Source organism: Muntiacus reevesi, chromosome 2 (genome assembly GCF_963930625.1).
Source record: "Muntiacus reevesi chromosome 2, mMunRee1.1, whole genome shotgun sequence".
In the NCBI taxonomy this organism is placed as follows: Eukaryota; Metazoa; Chordata; class Mammalia; order Artiodactyla; family Cervidae; genus Muntiacus; species Muntiacus reevesi.
The window spans coordinates 268364438-268382341 of NC_089250.1; the positions used below are offsets into that span (position 1 = coordinate 268364438).

Below are 17904 nucleotides of genomic sequence, written 5' to 3' on the forward strand. Positions count from 1 at the left end.
CAGACTTGTGGTTGCCAATTGGGAGGAGGCCTGAGGGAGGGATGGATTGGGATATTGGGATTAGCAGATGTAAACTACTATTTATAAGATGGATAACAAGATCCTACTGTATAGCACAGGGATCTATATTCAGTATCCTATAATAATGGAAAAAATATGGAAAAGAATATACATACGTATAACCGAATCACTGTTGTATAACACATTGTAAATTAATTATACTTAAATTTTTTTTTATATCTGTGGATTGAATTATACTCACAAATCAAGTCTTAACCCCTTTGTGAGGAAAATCATTGTTGCATAAAATATTAGCTATTATAGGCCTGAGGTTTCTCTGGTGGCTCAGTGGTAAAGAATCTGCCTGAGATGCAGGAGACCCAGGTTCGATCCCTGGATCAGAAAGATCCCCTGGAGAAGGGCATGGGAACCCACTCCAGTATTCTTGCCTGGAGAATCCCCATGGACAGAGGAGCCTGGCAGACGACAGTGCATGGGGTCAAAAAGAGTTGGACATGATTGAGCGACTTTCACTTCACTTCACTTCATAGACCTATCACATTCCATTATCTGCAGTCACAAAATCTAGAAAGCTCTCGCGGCGCCACCTCCGCCCTTCCGCTGCCACCCCGCTGGCCCGGCCCACCATGCCGCCCATGGCACACGGGCCTGGGCCCGCGTTCCAAGAGGGAGCACTGGGGCCCGGAGGCCTTCTGGGGCGCCTGCCGCCTCGGGCTCCAGGTCGGGGTAGAGGGGATGCAGGTTCGATCCCTGGTCAGGAAACTTAAGATGTCCTGCAAGCTGCTCAGCCAGGCCAAAAAAAAAAAAAAAAAGAATGGAAGCCACTCCCCTTGAGAAAAACCCTCTGGAGAGAATCCCACCTTGCCTCAGCCAGTGACTGCTAGTCAACTTCTTCCTTCATCTTCCTGGAGCAAGGCCTAAAGGGCTTCCCCAGTGGCTCAGTGGATAAGAATCCACCTGCCAGTCCAGGGGACATGAGTTCAATTCCTGGTCTGGGAAAATTTCGCTTGCCACAGAGCTGCTAATCCAGGTTGCAGCACAACTAGTGAGTCTACGTGCTGCAACTACTGAAGCCCGCGCACTCTAGAGCCTGTGCTCTGCAACAAGAGAAGCCTGAGCACTGCGACTAGAGAGTAGCCCCTGCTCGCCACAGTGAGAGAAAAGCCATGCACAGCACAGCAACCAATACCCAATAAAAAAAATAAAATGTATTTAATTGTTTTAAAAAAATAAATCTACTCTGAGAACCAAACATTTTTTCCATGAAATTGATGCCTGGACCTGACTAGAAATGCTGTGATTTATTACTTTTAATTATCCTAGCTAGAGTGGATATTTTTACCTCCACTCTGGGAATATTGAAGTGTTCAGTTATGAAATGCTCCCCTTATTCCCTGCCCTCTGCACTGGGATTTTAATGAAATACACCGTATATGGTGGATTACCTTTTTATAATCTGAAAATTTCTGAATTTAAAGCATACTTGACCCAGAGGCTTAAGAATTATGAACCCATGGTGTTGCTTTATGATGTGGAATGCTTTCAACACCCATAGATATATGCCACTTAGAAAGTACATAGAGGCCACACCAGTGTACAGTGTTTTGCCTATTATGAGTTGAGAATGACCCAGTGGGCAGTGACCATATTTTTTTTTTAAGTGAAGTAAATAGAATGGTAAACATCCTAGTCCACTCTACTTTGTAAGATGAAGTATTGTTTCATGAAGCTTTTGTTCAGTTATGTATGCAAATGAGAAGTCATAGTATATATTGTCTGTGTTACTGTGGGTCATGGTTAAAAAAAGTTGAAGAAATCATGCTGTTGTAGAAATAGCAAGTCTTGGAGGCTCACCTGAACTCTAGTCTTCGAGATGATAAAAGTCCTTACTGTGTGCCAGGCACTGTGCCCACAGTGGTGAGCAAGCAGAAGGTTCCAGCAAGGTGAGAGATCTGAATGTCCACATCTCCCACGTGGGTATTCATGGACTATACTTAACCCTGACAAGTGCTAAGGAGGGCTGTGAAGTTGCTTTGTAGGCTCTGAAGTGCTGGGGCTGGGTGCTTTTAGTAAATAGAATTGTTGTGATTCCTGCAGGGAGACGCACGTCCTCACTCCTCCTCCTGCTTCCGGACGATTTAGGAGTTCCTCCAGCATGGCCAGAGAGTCAGCCCTAGGAGGAAGGCACACTTTCTCCCAGTTTCCTAGTCCTTTCTGCTGCCCTGCCAGCCAGAATTGTGGAGGGGAAGGAGGGGGAGCTTAAATGAGGACCTGGTTGTTGGGTTCCCATCAACTACAACTGAGGTAAGTCAAATGTCCCTCTCATCCCAACCTGTCATTCCCCGGAGGCTGCACATCTGACCTGCCTTGTTCCAGCTCACTGTCTTATGATGGCCCTTCTCTCCTCGCTCCCAGTCAATCTCAAAGGAAAGTTCTCACACTGTCACTGTCCTGCTCAGTACTCTTCCAGGAATCCTTATTGCCTGGTACCTTTCCAGAAATCCTTATTGCCCCCTGGATAAAATCCAGGTTTCTCAGCCCATCCCTGCATGACTTGGGTCCTGCCACCCTCTTCCCTCTTTTTCAGTTTCCCTCACACAAAGCTGTACTATTCCCTTCTTGGCCTTGTGTGAAAATGTTACTCCATACTTTGCAGCTTCCTGCCTTTGATCAGACTCTTTCCTCTGCTAGAATATACTGTGGCCACTATCTCCAGCTGGTAAATCTTCCACAGCCTTCAAGACTCAGTTTATTCTCCCCACCTTTCCTGGGCAGCGTTAGCTCCTCACTGCTCTGGTCTCCCAGGTCACCCCTGTATCCTCCACTGTAACACAGATCCACCAGGCTGGGGTGTCTCTGCCCGTATCTGTCAGTCCCATCAGACTCTGCACTCCACAGGGACAGGTGCTAATTGGGACTCATCTCTGGGTCCCTAGAGATATCACTGGTCTGGCACACAGGAAGCCTTGAGGTGTTTGTTGAATGAATGAATGAAAATGGAAATGAAACAGAAACAGACTCACAGACATAGAAAACCAACTTGTGGTTGCAGAGAGGGGAGGGGGTAGGGGAGGGACGAATTGGGAGTTTGGGATGAGCAGAGGCAAACTGTTATATATAGAATGGGTAAACAACAAGGTCCTACTGTATGACTTGAAACTATTCAATATCTTGTGATAAACTGTAATGGAAAAGAATATGAAAAAGAATGTATGTACAACTGAATCACTTTTCTGTACAGCAGAAAATAACACATTGTAAATCAACTATGCTTGAATTTTTAAAATAAAAAAAATTTTAAAAACTTAAAATCTTGAACACTGAAAAAAGCAAAAGTCAAGGTAGGTGGATGTTAGGATGAGGCAGACCTGCCTCTGTGACCTTGAAGGGACAGCATGTCTCCTTTTCTAGACTCCTTGTCCTTGCCTAGAAAATATGGGGTCTCACATCTGAAGCTTCTCACAAGATGACTTTTGCCAGAGGCCTGGCATGTGGCAGGTGAGGGTGCTGAGGAGAGCTGTTGGCCCCTCCCTGACCCTAGTTCCGCTGCATTCCAGGAAATTGCCACCCTCAAGGACGTAGCCATGGACTTCACCTTGGAGAACTGGGAGCAGCTGGGGCAGGGCCAGGGAGACCTGTTCTGGGACACGGCGCTAGACAACTACCAGAACCTCTTCCTGCTGAGTGAGTGCCACCCCTGCCCTGGGGAGTCACCGCCCTGCTCAGGGATCACTCATGGCTCTCTCTCACCCAGGGGGTGAGCTCCTGGTTCCTGAGCGCCTCAGATCACTGTGCTCAGTTGCCTGATTCTGCGACATCAGCAGTGCCTGGTGACCTTTTTGATTGTTACCACTTGGGAGGAGTGGAGGGTGTACTCCTAGAATTCAGTGGGTGGAGCCCGGGGTGCTGCCACACACTCCAGAATTTCAGGGATTATCCAACCCCAAATGTCAGTAGTGCCTGGGAAGAGAAACCTATGCTTGCCCTCCAGCTCCATCGGCACTTTCCTCTTCCTCGTGGTAGAGGAATTCCTCCAGCTGACGCTTCAGGGGCTTCACTGCTTTAAGACAAACTGCGACCGCTTGAGCACTCCCTGCCTCTCCCCTGCCTGGCTTGCTCACCGCTCATTTTATGGTCTGTCTCCCTGTGCTGGGGTGGGCACCTCCTGCAGGCAGCAACTCATGCTGCTCCCTGGTGGAGCCTCTGTGTCTGCAACAGACAATACTGGCTTTGGGGGCTCAATGAGTAGAAGAGGGAGCAGCAGGAATCACTGTGTCAGGAACTAGGTCTTGTGCCAGGCCAGCACTTAGAATGCTCTCTAGTCCTCCAGACACTCATCTATGTGTATTTATTAGCAGTGTATTCCTTTCCTGTAGCTGCTTTTACAGATGCCACAAATGTGGCTGAAAACAACATACACTGACTCTGTTCTGGAGGTGGGTCTGACTGGGCTAAAATCTGGGCATGGGCATAGTTGGTTTCTTTTGGGGGCTGTAGGGGAGAATCTCTTTCCTTGTCCTCTTTCAGCTGAAAGCCGAATGAAACCTACTTGCTGTGCTCACGGCCTCTCATCTTTGAAGTCAGCAGTGGCTTTCTCCCCACTGTAGGATGCATCCCCTGGGATTCCAACTCTGTTCCCGCTCTTGAGGAAGTTTGCAGAGGGTAGGGAGCAGAATTGGTCTTTGGGACCCCCAACACATTCCCATCGTGGGGCCCGTCCTGTGGAGGCCTCTGATGTGTCCAGTCCACGGGAGAGTGAGTGAGTCACAGATGACTGAGGAGGTACATGACTCTCATTGGCAACTCTCTTTTCTCTCTCAAGAGCTGTTACAGATCCTTTGTATCCCCAGCCCTGGTGGTCACAGCTCTGATCACCCTGGACTGTGGCTGGGTCCCTCTCCTCCACTGGGCCGGGAACCCTGCACAGCTGGATCAGGTGCTGAATACTCACCAGGACAGCCAGGAAGTTCCTGCTCAGCAGCCCGATGGCCCCCCATGCTGATGTCATCTGGTTGGTGACAAGGCCTTTCTCTCCCTATAGACCCCCCCCAGACCCAACCTGACCTTCCATCCAGATGGTGGGGAAAAGCTGGAGGCCCTTGTGAAAGAAAGCCCAGAGTCAACAGATGCTGGTGAGTAGGCAGCCAGGGCCCCCCCCAGGGAAGGATGGAGGGAGCTCATAGGGTGTGGTCCTTTGGTGGGCCCTCTGTCTTTGGGACCTCCATCCCTCCCAGTAGGTCTGCTCACACATCTCCACCCCCTGCTTCTTGGTTTCACTCTGCCACGCACTGGCTTCAGGTTGGGGAACCTCACCCTGCACACCTTATCTCGTGTACCTCTATGTTCAGCACGTGACTGTTTTGGTGCCCTTCGTCTGTCCCCTCTGCATCCTTCCAGACTCAGCAGGGCTCAGCATTCCATTCCCTGAGTCAGTCTCTCCTCCTTTGTCTTGTGCCCCTTGAGCACTGTGGACCTCCCTGTCTACCTATTTCACCTGCCTTCAGGCAGGCCCGTCCTTCCTTCCTGGCCCAGCAGATGGCCTCTCTGTTAGTGACTCAAGCCTGGGCCTAAACACTGCTAAGAGCATTCACTCTGCCCTCTCCCAGGCCAGTTTCTCTGGGGGTCTGGCCAGGCAGTCAGGATTGCCAGGTGTGATGCTGGTCAAGACATCCCTGAAGGCAGAGTCAGGGGCCCTCCCTGCGGTACCAGTAGCTTTCCTCATTGTTAGACTGTTCACATGAGAAGGGCCCCTGAACCAGAAGCCATGGTGTGGGGGCTGCATGGCTCAGTCTCAGCCTGCACCTAACTGTCAACAGGCAACTCTGTTCTTGGTTCACCTCTCGTGAGCGTGGACCTTCTGTAGCCTCCTGTTGAGCACACAGGTGTTTCACATGGACCCAGGCACCATGGGTTTCCCTTTCTGCCACCTTAACATCCAGGCTGACTCCAAGCTTGTATAGCCACATCCAGATAAGTCCTCCTGTGGTGACAGTGGTATTGGGTTGTCATCCTTTATACCTCTTTTTCACTGAGTGCACTTCTCTAGGAAGTAGATGATGGGGCTGATGGGGCTGATGATGGCAAGTATGCCTTCAGAACCTCCATGGCTACCCAGCGCGCCCCCCCCCCCCCTTTTTTTTTAAATATCTATTTGGCTATGCTGGGTCTTAGTTGTGTCAAGGTCTCCGTTGTAGTATACGGAATCTAGTTCCTTGGTCAGGGATTGATCCGGGGTGCCCTGCCTTGGGAGCATGAGTCTTAGCCACTAGGTCACTAAGCAAGTCCCACAGCTCCCTCTCCTAACACCTCTTGAAATGGGCTCTTTTTCCTGTGATGCCAATACCCACTGGATCACCATGCTGGCCCTGTCTCCTTCATCCCCTTCCCCGTCAGGACTGACTCAGGATGCATCACCTGTTCTCCTTTTTGTTTGCTCTTAGCCTGCAGCTCCTGTCTTTAACCCCCAGGGAACAGGAGACCTTTGCACTTGCCCTCTCTTTCAGACATAGCTGAGACTTCTCCTCTGCCTCAGGACTTCTTGGAAGAAGGACTCTTCCAGGAGATTATTGAGACTTTTTCCAAGGATGATCTTTGGAACTCCCATTTGGGAGAAGCCTCCCTAGGCCAAAGCTGGTTAGATAGTTTGCTAGGAGATTCAGAAAGTTTTCTGAGGTCTGATATTACTAGTCTGGAAAGTCCCACAGAATGCAAAAGCCACAAACTCAAGAGCCATGAACTCAAAATAGACCTCAGTCCCGAGTCCCACCTTTCCCCAGGAGCAGATTCCATGACACCTGATCTCCCTGAAAAGAGCCTGGCACCAGCTAAGTCTCAGGAATGTGGGAATGACTTCGGGTGCTACTCAGACCACAGCCAGCAGGATACCATCCAGGGAGGGGAGAAACCGAATAAGTACAATGAGTGTGGGAAGAGCTTCAGCCAGAGTTACCTTGTGATCCAGCACTGGATTCTTCACAACAGGGAGCATCCCACTGTGCTTCAAGAGTATGAGAAAGATGTCAGCCAGAATTCCTGCCTTTTCATGCAACTAGTGACTCACACAGGCTACAAATCTTATGTTTGTAACAAGTGTGGGAAAACTTTTAGTCAGAATACACACCTTCTGTGCCATCAGAAAATTCACACTGAAGAAGAACCATGGGAGAATCAGGATGGTGACTGTCTAGCAGATCACGACTCACAGCCTTTTGAGTGTCATAAACCACCCCCAGGTAAAACCTACAATTGTAACGAATGTGGCCAGAGTTTCAGCCAAACCTTTCATCTCTCTCTGCATCAGAAGACCCATGCTCAGAAATGCTACGAATGTGCCAAATGCAAGGCACCCTTCAACTCCAACAGATAACTCCTCCAACATCAGAAAATTCATGCTGCAAAAATGAACACTGAGGATCAGGAGGGTGGGAATGCCTGCAGGCAGAGCTCCTTGCTTGTCCAACAGCAGTCTGTTCACACTGCAGAGGAGCCTTATAAGTGTGATGAATGTGGGAAAACCTTTAGCCATAGCCTGGCCCTAAAGATCCACCAGAGGGTTCACAGTGGAGAGAAGCCTTACAAATGCAATGAATGTGGGAAAGCCTTTTACCGGAACAGTCACCGTAATGAACACCAGAGGGTTCACACGGGTTACTGGCCCTACAGATGTCACAAATGTGTCAAGAGTTTCAGCCGGCCTTCCCACCTGATTCAACACCTGTCCATTCATACTACAGAAAAGCTCTACAGCTGTGCCAAATGCAAGAAGACCTTCAGCCACAATGAACACCTTGTTCAGCACCAGAAAATCCATGCTGTGGAAACCCCCTACGAATGTCAGGAGTGTGGTGAGCAATTTGTTTGCTGCTCGACCCTAACTTGCCACCAGAGCATTCACACTAGAGAAAAAGGAGGACTTAGTGAGAGCCAGGAGATCTTATATGAGAAACCCGAGCACAGAGAGCATCCAAGGATCTGTGGGAAGTGCTTTCAGTGTAACAAATGCGAGAAAACCGGCAGCCGCAGAAAATACCTGACTCAGCACGAGTTGATTCACACCAGGGTGAAGCCCTTTGAGTGTAACCAGTGTGGGAAAGCCTTTGGGCAAAGTTCACAGCTCTTCCAGCACCAGAGGATCCACTCTAGATCGAGATCATACAGATGTGGGGACTGTGGGAAGACCTTTATCTACAGTACCTCCTTCATCAAACATCAGTCCCTCCATGGGATCGAGCATCCCTTTAAATGTAACTAGTGTGGAAGGACCTTCAGCCAAAGTGCACGTCTCTTAGAACATCAGTTAGTCCACACTACGAAGAAGCCCTTGAAACCTAAGAAGTGTGACAAATCTTGGCTCACAGTAACCACCTTATTCAGCATCAGGGAACTCAGGCCAGAAAGAAACCCTTTGAGCAGAATGAATGTGGGGAAATTATCCAGGAGAGCTCATGCCTTTCTAAGCACCAGGGAGTTTACACAGATGAGAAGCCCTATACATGTGACTGTGGGAGAACCTTCAGCCTGGGTGCTCAGCTCATTTACCACCAGAGAGTTCACACTGGAGAAAAGCCTTACATTTGTCAGGAATGCGGGAAAGCTTTCAGCCAGAGCTCGTGCTTCTCTAAGCATCAGAGAGTTCACAAAGGTGAAAAGCCCTATAAATGTGACAACTGTGGGAAAGCTTTCAGTCAGGGCACTCCGCTTATCCAACACCAGAGGATTCATACTGGAGAGAAGCCTTACGTTTGTTAGGAATGCAGGAAAGCCTTCTGGCAGTGCTTGTGCCTTTCTAAGCATCAGAGAGTTCATACCAGGGAGAAGCCTTATGTGTGTGCTAAATGTGGGAAAGCCTTTGCCCAGAAAACAAATCTGATGCAGCATGAGACAACTCACACAGGGGAGAAGCCTTATGCTTGTGGTGTGTGTGGGAGAGCCTTTCGCCTTAGGGCCCATCTCAGTCAGCACCAGAGAATTCACACCCAGGAGAAACCATATCAGTGTCAACATTGTCAGAAAGCCTTGTGCTGCTGCTCAGGTCTCAGCCGACAGCAGTGAGTTCACACTCCGAAGTAGCAGGTGGCAATCCTCCCCATTACCCCTGGGTAGCAGCAGGCTCCCAGACATCTGAGAATGTGTTCCTCCAAGGCCCGAAGTTGAAACCATCCCAGTGTAAGCTCCTCCCCCCCATGAGTAATTAATCTCTCTAGTAATAAAGATTGATTAGAAAATTTGCACACGTTTCATTAAAAGAATGAAAACTGGAGCTTTGGAAGTCAGGTAGACTGGACCCTGTTTACTGAGTTCAATCCCAGTTCTGCCACCTGCCAGGTACTTAATTGACCTACAGAGAGTCTTGGGGATTCACTATCTATATCTGTAAGATAGGCACAATCCTAGTTACTACCTCAAAAGACTACTGTGAACATAAATAGATGCAAAGCACTTAGAACCAAGTACCCAGCACATAGTACTCACCAAGTGTGAGCTACAAATAAACGTCAGATATAACAAATACACTCTTACAATAGAAGAAAGAGATGATTCAGCAACCCTCTTTCTATTCAACTGCAGTTACTGTTGCTACTAATATTACTCATGGCTTTAATTTTCAAAGTTTTCCTTCAGTATACCCTTGGCTTAATTGTTTCCAAAATGTCAGCAGTTTGTTCTTTACTGAAAAAAAAAAAAAAGTCTATTCCTTCCCTCCATCTCAGGTCTGTCCTAGTACTTTGTTAACTAACCCACAAAAAGCCAAGAAGAATTTCTTAACATCTAATATCTCACAGCAAGGATTTTCCACTCCTAGCTTCCCAAATCTCTTAAAGGATCCCCCCACACCCACATGCTATCCCTTCCCATAGTCTCCCATTTTAAATGGTTGGTTAAATGATGAGACCAAATTTATCATGAAAGTTAAAGCTGTTAACAGCTGGATTCAGTTAGGAAAGCTGCAGTGGATATCATTGTCTCCACATGGTTCACACAATCTACGCAGAAGATGTACTTGATGAAAAAATAGTGATGCACAGAAATGACTTCTGGAATGTTCATCCTCCATCATTTGTCCAACCTGGCCACTCACAGGCACTTTACTATAGGGTCCAAGTTGGGGATCACCAACACTTTAAAGCCCTGCCCTTGCCTTGAAGCTTCTGGAATCAAAGGAAATGAATGGTCTCATTTCATAGAGGAACGCTGTCTGTTGCCAGGTGATTCCTTGGAGTTGGAGCCCTTGCATTCACTGCTCACTGTGGCCAGGCCTGTTCTACAACTGAGTCTCACTTCAGGGAACCACATGACCAGCTCTTTTGATGGCACCTCCTCAGCTCTGAGCTTTTGCGTACCACTTGCTACATGATCCAGTCATCTGTTTACTGAAGCACAAACAATCTTACAAATATACTGGACTCTGGCACTTTTAATATTCTTTCATATTTTTGGTGCTAAAAAATTTCAAGAGTCTATGCTCTGGGCCCCTGGGATATTTAAAACCTTGCACCTTGAGTTGCACTGGTTGGTTTTTTGAAAATGGGAACTTACCGGTTGACCACACCACCGTGGGGAGTGTACTGGTTTTCAAATGGCTGAAAATGTCCAACTTCTCCCTGCCTTTTGTATCTGAGCAACAGGCCTGATACATACCCAAGGGGTGGGGTAGGGGTGGGAACTCAAATTGCTAAGTGTATTCAAGCAAGAGTTTTGACACCAAAGAGAAGTCAGAGGCCCTGTGGAAAGCTGGCAGCCATTTGTGTGTGTGTGTGTGTGTGTGGTATCTGTGTAACTAATGAGCTGTGTTCTGTGGACCAGGGTAGAAATGCCTACCCTCAAGTTTGAGTGTGTGTTCTCTGATTAAAAGTTTTTTACTTTCTAAGGGTTGATTGCTTTTCTGTGCTTAATGTCACACACCCGGCCAGGGGCTGGGCACACAGTCACTGTCAAGTACTCACAGTTCTGGGAGGGGAGGGCTCCTGATGGTGAAAACCGTCCCATGATGAGATGATTAATTCTGTTTTTCCAAAGCCCAGGAGGGTCAAGGACAGCTAGGGAGCCACTCATTTTCAGCTGTTCATCAGCATATCATCAACCAGCAATTTTCCATCCTCATTAGTTCTGCTTAATCAAGGAGGAAGTGTGGACTGCATTGTTGTTTATTCTTTTCTAGTTACAAAGATACAGTTGGGCTCAGGCAAGAGTTGTTGCTAGAATTTAACATTATTTTGCTCTCCTGGTACTTATTTTACTTTCCCTCTCCCCCTTTATCCTCTACTGGTGACAGATACCAGTTCCCCACTCCTGGAAAGGTAGGAAGTCCTCTTTAAATCAATTTAAGTTTTTTCTTTCTTAAAGCTGATCTGAAGGAAAATGTATGGCACACATCTGCACCTAAAAAATTTGATGGTGGTGTATCACTGAGGTTGGGGAACATTCAGCTAAAGCCTTGCATCCTGCCAGTGGGTAAACTGGATTATGCTATGGCAACCCAGTCATATGTCAGTCACAGTGACTGTTCATTTCCCTCACTAGTACTTCATGTTCACTGTGGGCTGGCAGGGGTGGGGCTGTATCTCCTCTATCTACCCAAGAGACCAGTGTTGCCTTTTGAGTCTGTTGATCCCTCTTGGTCACCCCAGTGAGAAAATAGCTTTAACACTGCCTCAACTCCAGGACTCCAAACTGCACTTTGGGTGGGCACTGCTGTCCACTGAAAATATGCAAATTTCCATTCATGGCAAGTGATACTGATCATTCGATCATAGTTGTGGTTGAAAGTTTTTAAGGACATAGACTGAAATTAATAGAATCTTCAGACAGTCAGTGGCATCTTAGGAGGATGGAAGTTAGCCATTTTGCATAAACCAAGGAGGTGGCATATGGATACCTAACATTAAGAAGTTATTGATCTGGGAAAATCATACCTATTAATAGAAATGGTGGTTTTAAGGAGCTGGGGGAAAAGGCAGTTTTACAAAATGCCCACTTAAAAATGGGCAAAGGATCTGAATGTAGATTTCTTCAAAGAAGATGCACAAATGGCTAACAAGCACATGAAAGATGTTGAACATCAGTCAGTTCAGTCGCTCAGTCGTGTCCGACTCTTTGCAACCCCATGAATCGCAGCACACTAGGCCTCCCTGTCCATCACCAACTCCTGGAGTTTACTCAAACTCATGTCCATCGAGTAGGTGATGCCATCCAGCCATCTTATCCTCTGTCATCCCCTTCTCCTCCTGCCCCCAATCCCTCCAAGCATCAGGGTCTTTTCCAATGAGTCAACTCTTCACATGAGGTGGCCAAAGTATTGGAGTTTCAGCTTCAGCATCAGTCCTTCCGATGAACGCCCAGGACTGATCTCCTTTAGGATGGACTGGTTGGATCTCCTTGCAGTCCAAGGGACTCTCGAGTCTTCTCCAGCACCACAGTTCAAAAGCATCAATTCTTCGGTGCTCAGCTTTCTTCACAGTCCAACTCTCACATCCATACATGACTACTGGAAAAACCATAGCCTTGACCAGATGGACCTTAGTTGGCAAAGTCATGTCTCTGCTTTTTAATATGCTCTCTAGGTTGGTCATAACTTTCCTCCCAATGAGTAAGCATCTTTTAATTTCATGGGTGCAATCACCATCTGCAGTGATTTTGGAGCCCCAAAAAACAGTCTGACATTGTTTCCACTGTTTCCCCATGAAGTGATGGGACCAGATGCCATGATCTTAGTTTTCTGAATGTTGAGCTTTAAGCCAACTTTTCCACTCTCCTCTTTCACTTTCATCAAGAGGCTCTTTAGTTCTTCACTTTCTGCCATAAGGGAGGTGTCATCAGCACATCTTGATTCCAGCTTTTACTTCATCCAGCCCAGCGTTTCTCATGATGTACTCTGCATTTAAGTTAAACAAGCAGGGTGACAATATACAGCCTTGATGTACTCCTTTTTCTCTTTGGAACCAGTCTGTTGTTCCATGTCCAGTTCTAACTGTTGCTTCCTGACCTGCATACAGATTTCTCAGGAGGCAGGTCAGGTGGTCTGGTATGCCCATCCCTTTCAGAATTTTCCACAGTTTATTGTGATCCACACAGTCAAAGGCTTTGGCATAGTCAATAAAGCAGAAATAGATGTTTTTCTGGAACTCTCTTGCTTTTTTGATGATCATTAGCAAAATGCAAATCCAAACCACAATGAGATGCTACCCACTAGGATGGCTATAATCCAAAAAAAAAAAAGTCAATTCCCTGGTGGTCCAGTGGTTAGGACATGGCACTATCACTGCCCTGGTCCCAGGGTTCAATCCAGGTTGGGGAACTAAGATCTCAAAAGCCACATGGTGCAGTCAAAACAAAAACAAAAAAAAGTCATTATTACATGAAGATTTCCTTTGGGGGGGGGGCCTTACAACATTTAATTGCTTGGTTTTGAAAATTATGGGTAGACTTACCTCTCTGTTGGTAAAGAAAGTCCCAACAAGATAGAAACGAATTGTTCCCTTTGTATCAAAAACTGTATAAAAGCAAATCTCTGCTGAGTCAGAAAACTTCCTTGTTTGGTAAATATCAGCTGTTACAGAGAAACAGAAAAGAACTGATAAACTCACCAGGAAAACAGCATCACAAGGCTTGGGCCATTCCATTCCTGAGAGATTATTTACACCTGGTATAACAAAAAAGTGAAAGTGTTAGTCGCTCAGTTCAGTTCAGTTGCTCAGTCGTGTCCAACTCCTTGCAACCCCATGGACTGCATCACCCCAGACTTCCCTGTCCGTCACCGACTCCCGGAGTTTATTCAGACTCATATCCATTGAGTCAGTGATGACATCCAACCATCTCATCCTCTGTCATCCCCTTCTGTCTTTGATCTTTCCCAGCATCAGGGTCTTTTCCAGTGAGTCAGCTCTTCACATCAGGTGGCCAAAGTATTGGAGTTTCAGCTTCAACATCAGTCCTTCCAATGAACACCCAGGACTGAGCACCTTTAGGATGGACTGGTTGGATCTCTGCAGTCCAAGGGACTCTCAAGAGTCTTCTCCAACACCACAGTTCAAAAGCATCAATTCTTTGGTGCTTAGCTTTCTTTGTAGTCCAACTCTCACATCCATACATAACTACTGGAAAAACCATAGCCTTGACTGGATGGGCCTTTATTGGCAAAGTAATGTCTCTGCTTTTTTTTTTTTTTTAAAGTTCTACCACTTTATTGTACCAACCCATTTCCCTCCAAGCTCGTGCACACATGCTCAGTCATGTAATCCCATGGACTTCAGCCCACCAGACTCCTCTCTCCACGGACTTTTCCAGGCAAGAATACTGGAGTGGGTTGCCATTTCCTTCTCCAGGAATGTCTCTGCTTTTTTTTTTTTTTTCCAGGGGGAAGAAAAGAGCGCAAGGGCTCCCGCGAGCACCCACGTGCCGTCATCTTCCCTCTCCCTGCCGCCGGGGCCAGAGGGAAGAGACGCGCGTGCGTGCACGGAGGTGACAGCCGCGCGCCACCAGCCCCCCGGCCCCGCTCACCCCCCCAGGAAAGGGGACGGCGAGGCCACCCTGCGGCGCCCCCGGACTCTTGTCCGCGCCACGCCTCTCCCCACGTCCCCCGTCCCAGCCCGCGAGGCTAGGGTGTCTCTGCTTTTTAATATGCTGTCTAGGTTGGTCATAATTTTCTCCCAAGAAGTAAGCGTCTTTTAATTTCATGGCTGCAGTCACCATCCGCAGTGATTTTGGAGCCCCCCCAAATAAAGTCAGCCACTGTTTCCACTATTTGCCATGAAGTGATGGGACCAGATGCCATGTTCTTAGTTTTCTGAATGTTCAGCTTTAAGCCAACTTTTCACTCTCCTCTTTCATCAAGAGGCTCTTTAGTTCTTCACTTTCTGCCATAAGAGTGGTGTCATTAGCATATTTGAGGTTATCGATATTTCTCCTGGCAATCTTGATTCCAGCTTGTGCTTCATCCAGCCCAGCGTTTCTCATGATGTACTCTGCGTATAAGTTAAATAAGCAGTGTGACACTATACAGCCTTGATGTACTCCTTTCCCTTTTGGAACCAGTCTGTTGTTCCATGTTCAGTTCTAACTGTTGCTTCCTGACCTGCATACAGATTTCTCAGGAGGCAGGTCAGGTGGTCTGGTATACCCATCTTTTTCAGAATTTTCCACAGTTTTGTGATGCACACAGTCAAAGGCTTTGGCATAGTCAATAAAGCAGAAATAGATGTTTTTCTGGAACTCTCTTGCTTTTTTGATGATCCAGTGGATGTTGGCAATTTGATCTCTGGTTCCTCTGCCTTTTCTAAATCCAGTTTGAATGAAAGAATTGCTGTGAGGGATGTTTCTCAGGGGAAGGATCTTGAAAAAGGCTTTAAGGGTCCAGTGGGAGATCGCCAGGAAGAGAAGGAAAAATGTTACCTTTACTTACATACCTGGCCAAAATTTAAAGTTGTATGACAGTGTTGAGGGTGTGAGGAAACTACCACTCTTACCATGCAAGTGGAGATGGTAATTTACTTCAGCCTTGAAGTAAATCAGTCCATTAATCAGTGACTATTTTCTGAGAACCTACCATGTTTTAGGCAGTACTCTAGACTCTGGAGACAGAGTGATTAAAGACACAAAAGGCAATAAAGAGGAAACACGTAATAGGAAATTAAAAGTTCAGTTCAGTTCAGTCGCTCAGTCATGTTCGACGATTTGTGACCCCATGGACTACAGCACGCCAGGCTTCCCTGCCCATCACCAACTCCCAGTGCTTACTCCAACACATGTCCATCGAGTTGGTGATGCCATCCAACCATCTCATCCTCTGTCGTCCCCTTCTCCTCCCGCCTTCAATCCTTCCCAGCATCAGGGTCTTTTCCAGTGAGTCAGTTCTTTGCATCAGGTGGCCAAAGTATTGGAGCTTCAGCTTCAGCATCAGTCCCTCTAATGAATATTCAGGACTGATTTCTGTTAGGATGGACTGGTTGGATCTCCTTGCAGTCCAAGAGACTCTCAAGAGTCTTCAATACCACAGTGCAGAAGCATCAATTCTTTAGCACTCAGCTTTCTTTATAGTCCAACTCTCACATCCATACATGACTACTGGAAAAAACATAGCTTTGACTAGATGGACCTTTGCTGGCAAAGTAATGTCTCTGCTTTTTAATATGCTGTCTAGGTTGGTCATGACTTTTCTTCCAAGGAGTAAGCATCTTTTAATTTCATGGCTGAAGTCATCATCTGCAGTGATTTTGGAGACCCCCCAAAATAAAATCTGTCACTGTTTTCATTGTTACCCCATCTATTTTCCATGAAGTGATGGGACCAGATGCCATGATCTTAGTTTTCTGAATGTTCAGTTTTAAACCAACTTTTTCACTGTCCTCTTTCACTTTCATCAAGAGACTCCTTAGTTCTTCGCTTTCTGCCATAAGGGTGGTGTCATCTGCATATCTGAGATTATTGATATTTCTCCTGGCAATCTTGATTCCAGCTTGTGCTTCATCCAGCCCAGAGTTTCTCATGATGTACTCTGCATATAAGTTAAATAAGCAGGGTGACAATATACAGCCTTGAGGTACTCCTTTCCTGATTTGGAACCAGTCTGTTGTTCCTTGTCTTTTCTAACTGTTGCTTCTTGACCTGTATACAGATTTCTCAGGAGGCAGGTCAGGTGGTCCCATCTCTTGAAGATTTTCCAGTTTGTTGTGATCCACACAGTCAAAGGCTTTGGCGTAGTCAATAAAGATATAGATGTTTTTCTGGAACTCTTGCTCGATGATCCAACGGATGTTGGCAATTTGATCTCTGGTTCCTTTGCCTTTTCTAAATCCAGCTTGAACATCTGGAAGTTCACGGTTCACATATTGTTGAAGCCTGGCTTGGAGAATTTTGAACATTACTTTGCTAGCATGTGAGATGAGTGCAATCGTGCAGTAGTTTGAACATTCTTTGGCATTGCCTTTCTTTGGGATTAGAATGAAAACTGACCTTTTCCAGTCCTGTGGCCACTGCTCAGTTTTCCAAATTTGCTGGCATATTGAGTGCAGCACTTTCACAGCATCATCTTTCAGGATTTGAAATAGCTCAACTGGAATTCCATCACCTTCACTAGCTTTGTTCGTAGTGATGCTTCCTAAGGCCCACTTGACTTTGCATTCCAGGATGTCTGGCTCTAGGTGAGTGATCACACTATCATGATTATCTGGGTCATGAAGATCTTTTTTGTATAGTTCTTCTTTGTATTCTTACCACCTCTTCTTAATATCTTCTGCTTCTGTTAGGTCCATACAATTTCTGTCCTTTATTGTGCCCATCTTGTGTGCATGAAATGTTCCCTTGGTATCTCTAGTTTTCTTGAAGAGATCTATACTCTTTCCCATTCCATTGTTTTCCTCTATTTCTTTGCATTGATCACTGAGGAAGGCTTTCTTATCTCTCCTTGCTTTCTTTGGAACTCTGTATTCAGATGGGTATATCTTTTCTCCTTTGCCTTTCACTTCTCTTCTTTTCTCAGCTATTTGTAAGGCCTCCTCAGACAACCATTTTCTGTTTTTGCATTTCTTCTTCTTGGGGATGGTCTTGATCACTCCTTCCTGTACAATGTCACGAAGTAAACAGGCAAAGGAGTGAAAGAGGAATGAAAGGGTGATCAGGAAATATAATTATTTGAGAAGGTAATGGTGAAACAAAAACTATGTAAATCTCAAATGCATAGTAGAGAAATATTAATGTATAGCAGCTTTACCTGTAGATTTCTTCTTCCTAGTGTTTGTCACAACTTGAGCTAAGGTTTTCTCGACTTACCATAGAAGGCATCTCAAAATATTAGGGTAAACAAGATGGATGCCTTGTTTGGGTCCTTTAGGCTACTTGGGGTAGTAGACTGTCTTTTTTTCCACAACTTTATTTTTGGTTGTGCTGGGT

The 17904-nt window shown here is 46.3% G+C and overlaps 1 protein-coding gene across 1 annotated transcript; it reads left to right on the forward strand.

Annotated features, from left to right (window-relative positions):
• Window positions 1–2315: 2315 nt before the first annotated feature.
• On the forward strand, window positions 2316–9090 carry ZNF473 (zinc finger protein 473). The gene is given in 5 exon segments (XM_065919391.1): window positions 2316–2325; window positions 3579–3706; window positions 5065–5153; window positions 6525–8362; window positions 8527–9090. Coding segments are annotated over 4 exon segments (2592 nt in total). The 5' UTR covers window positions 2316–2325; window positions 3579–3605.
• The last annotated feature ends 8814 nt before the right edge of the window (window positions 9091–17904 follow it).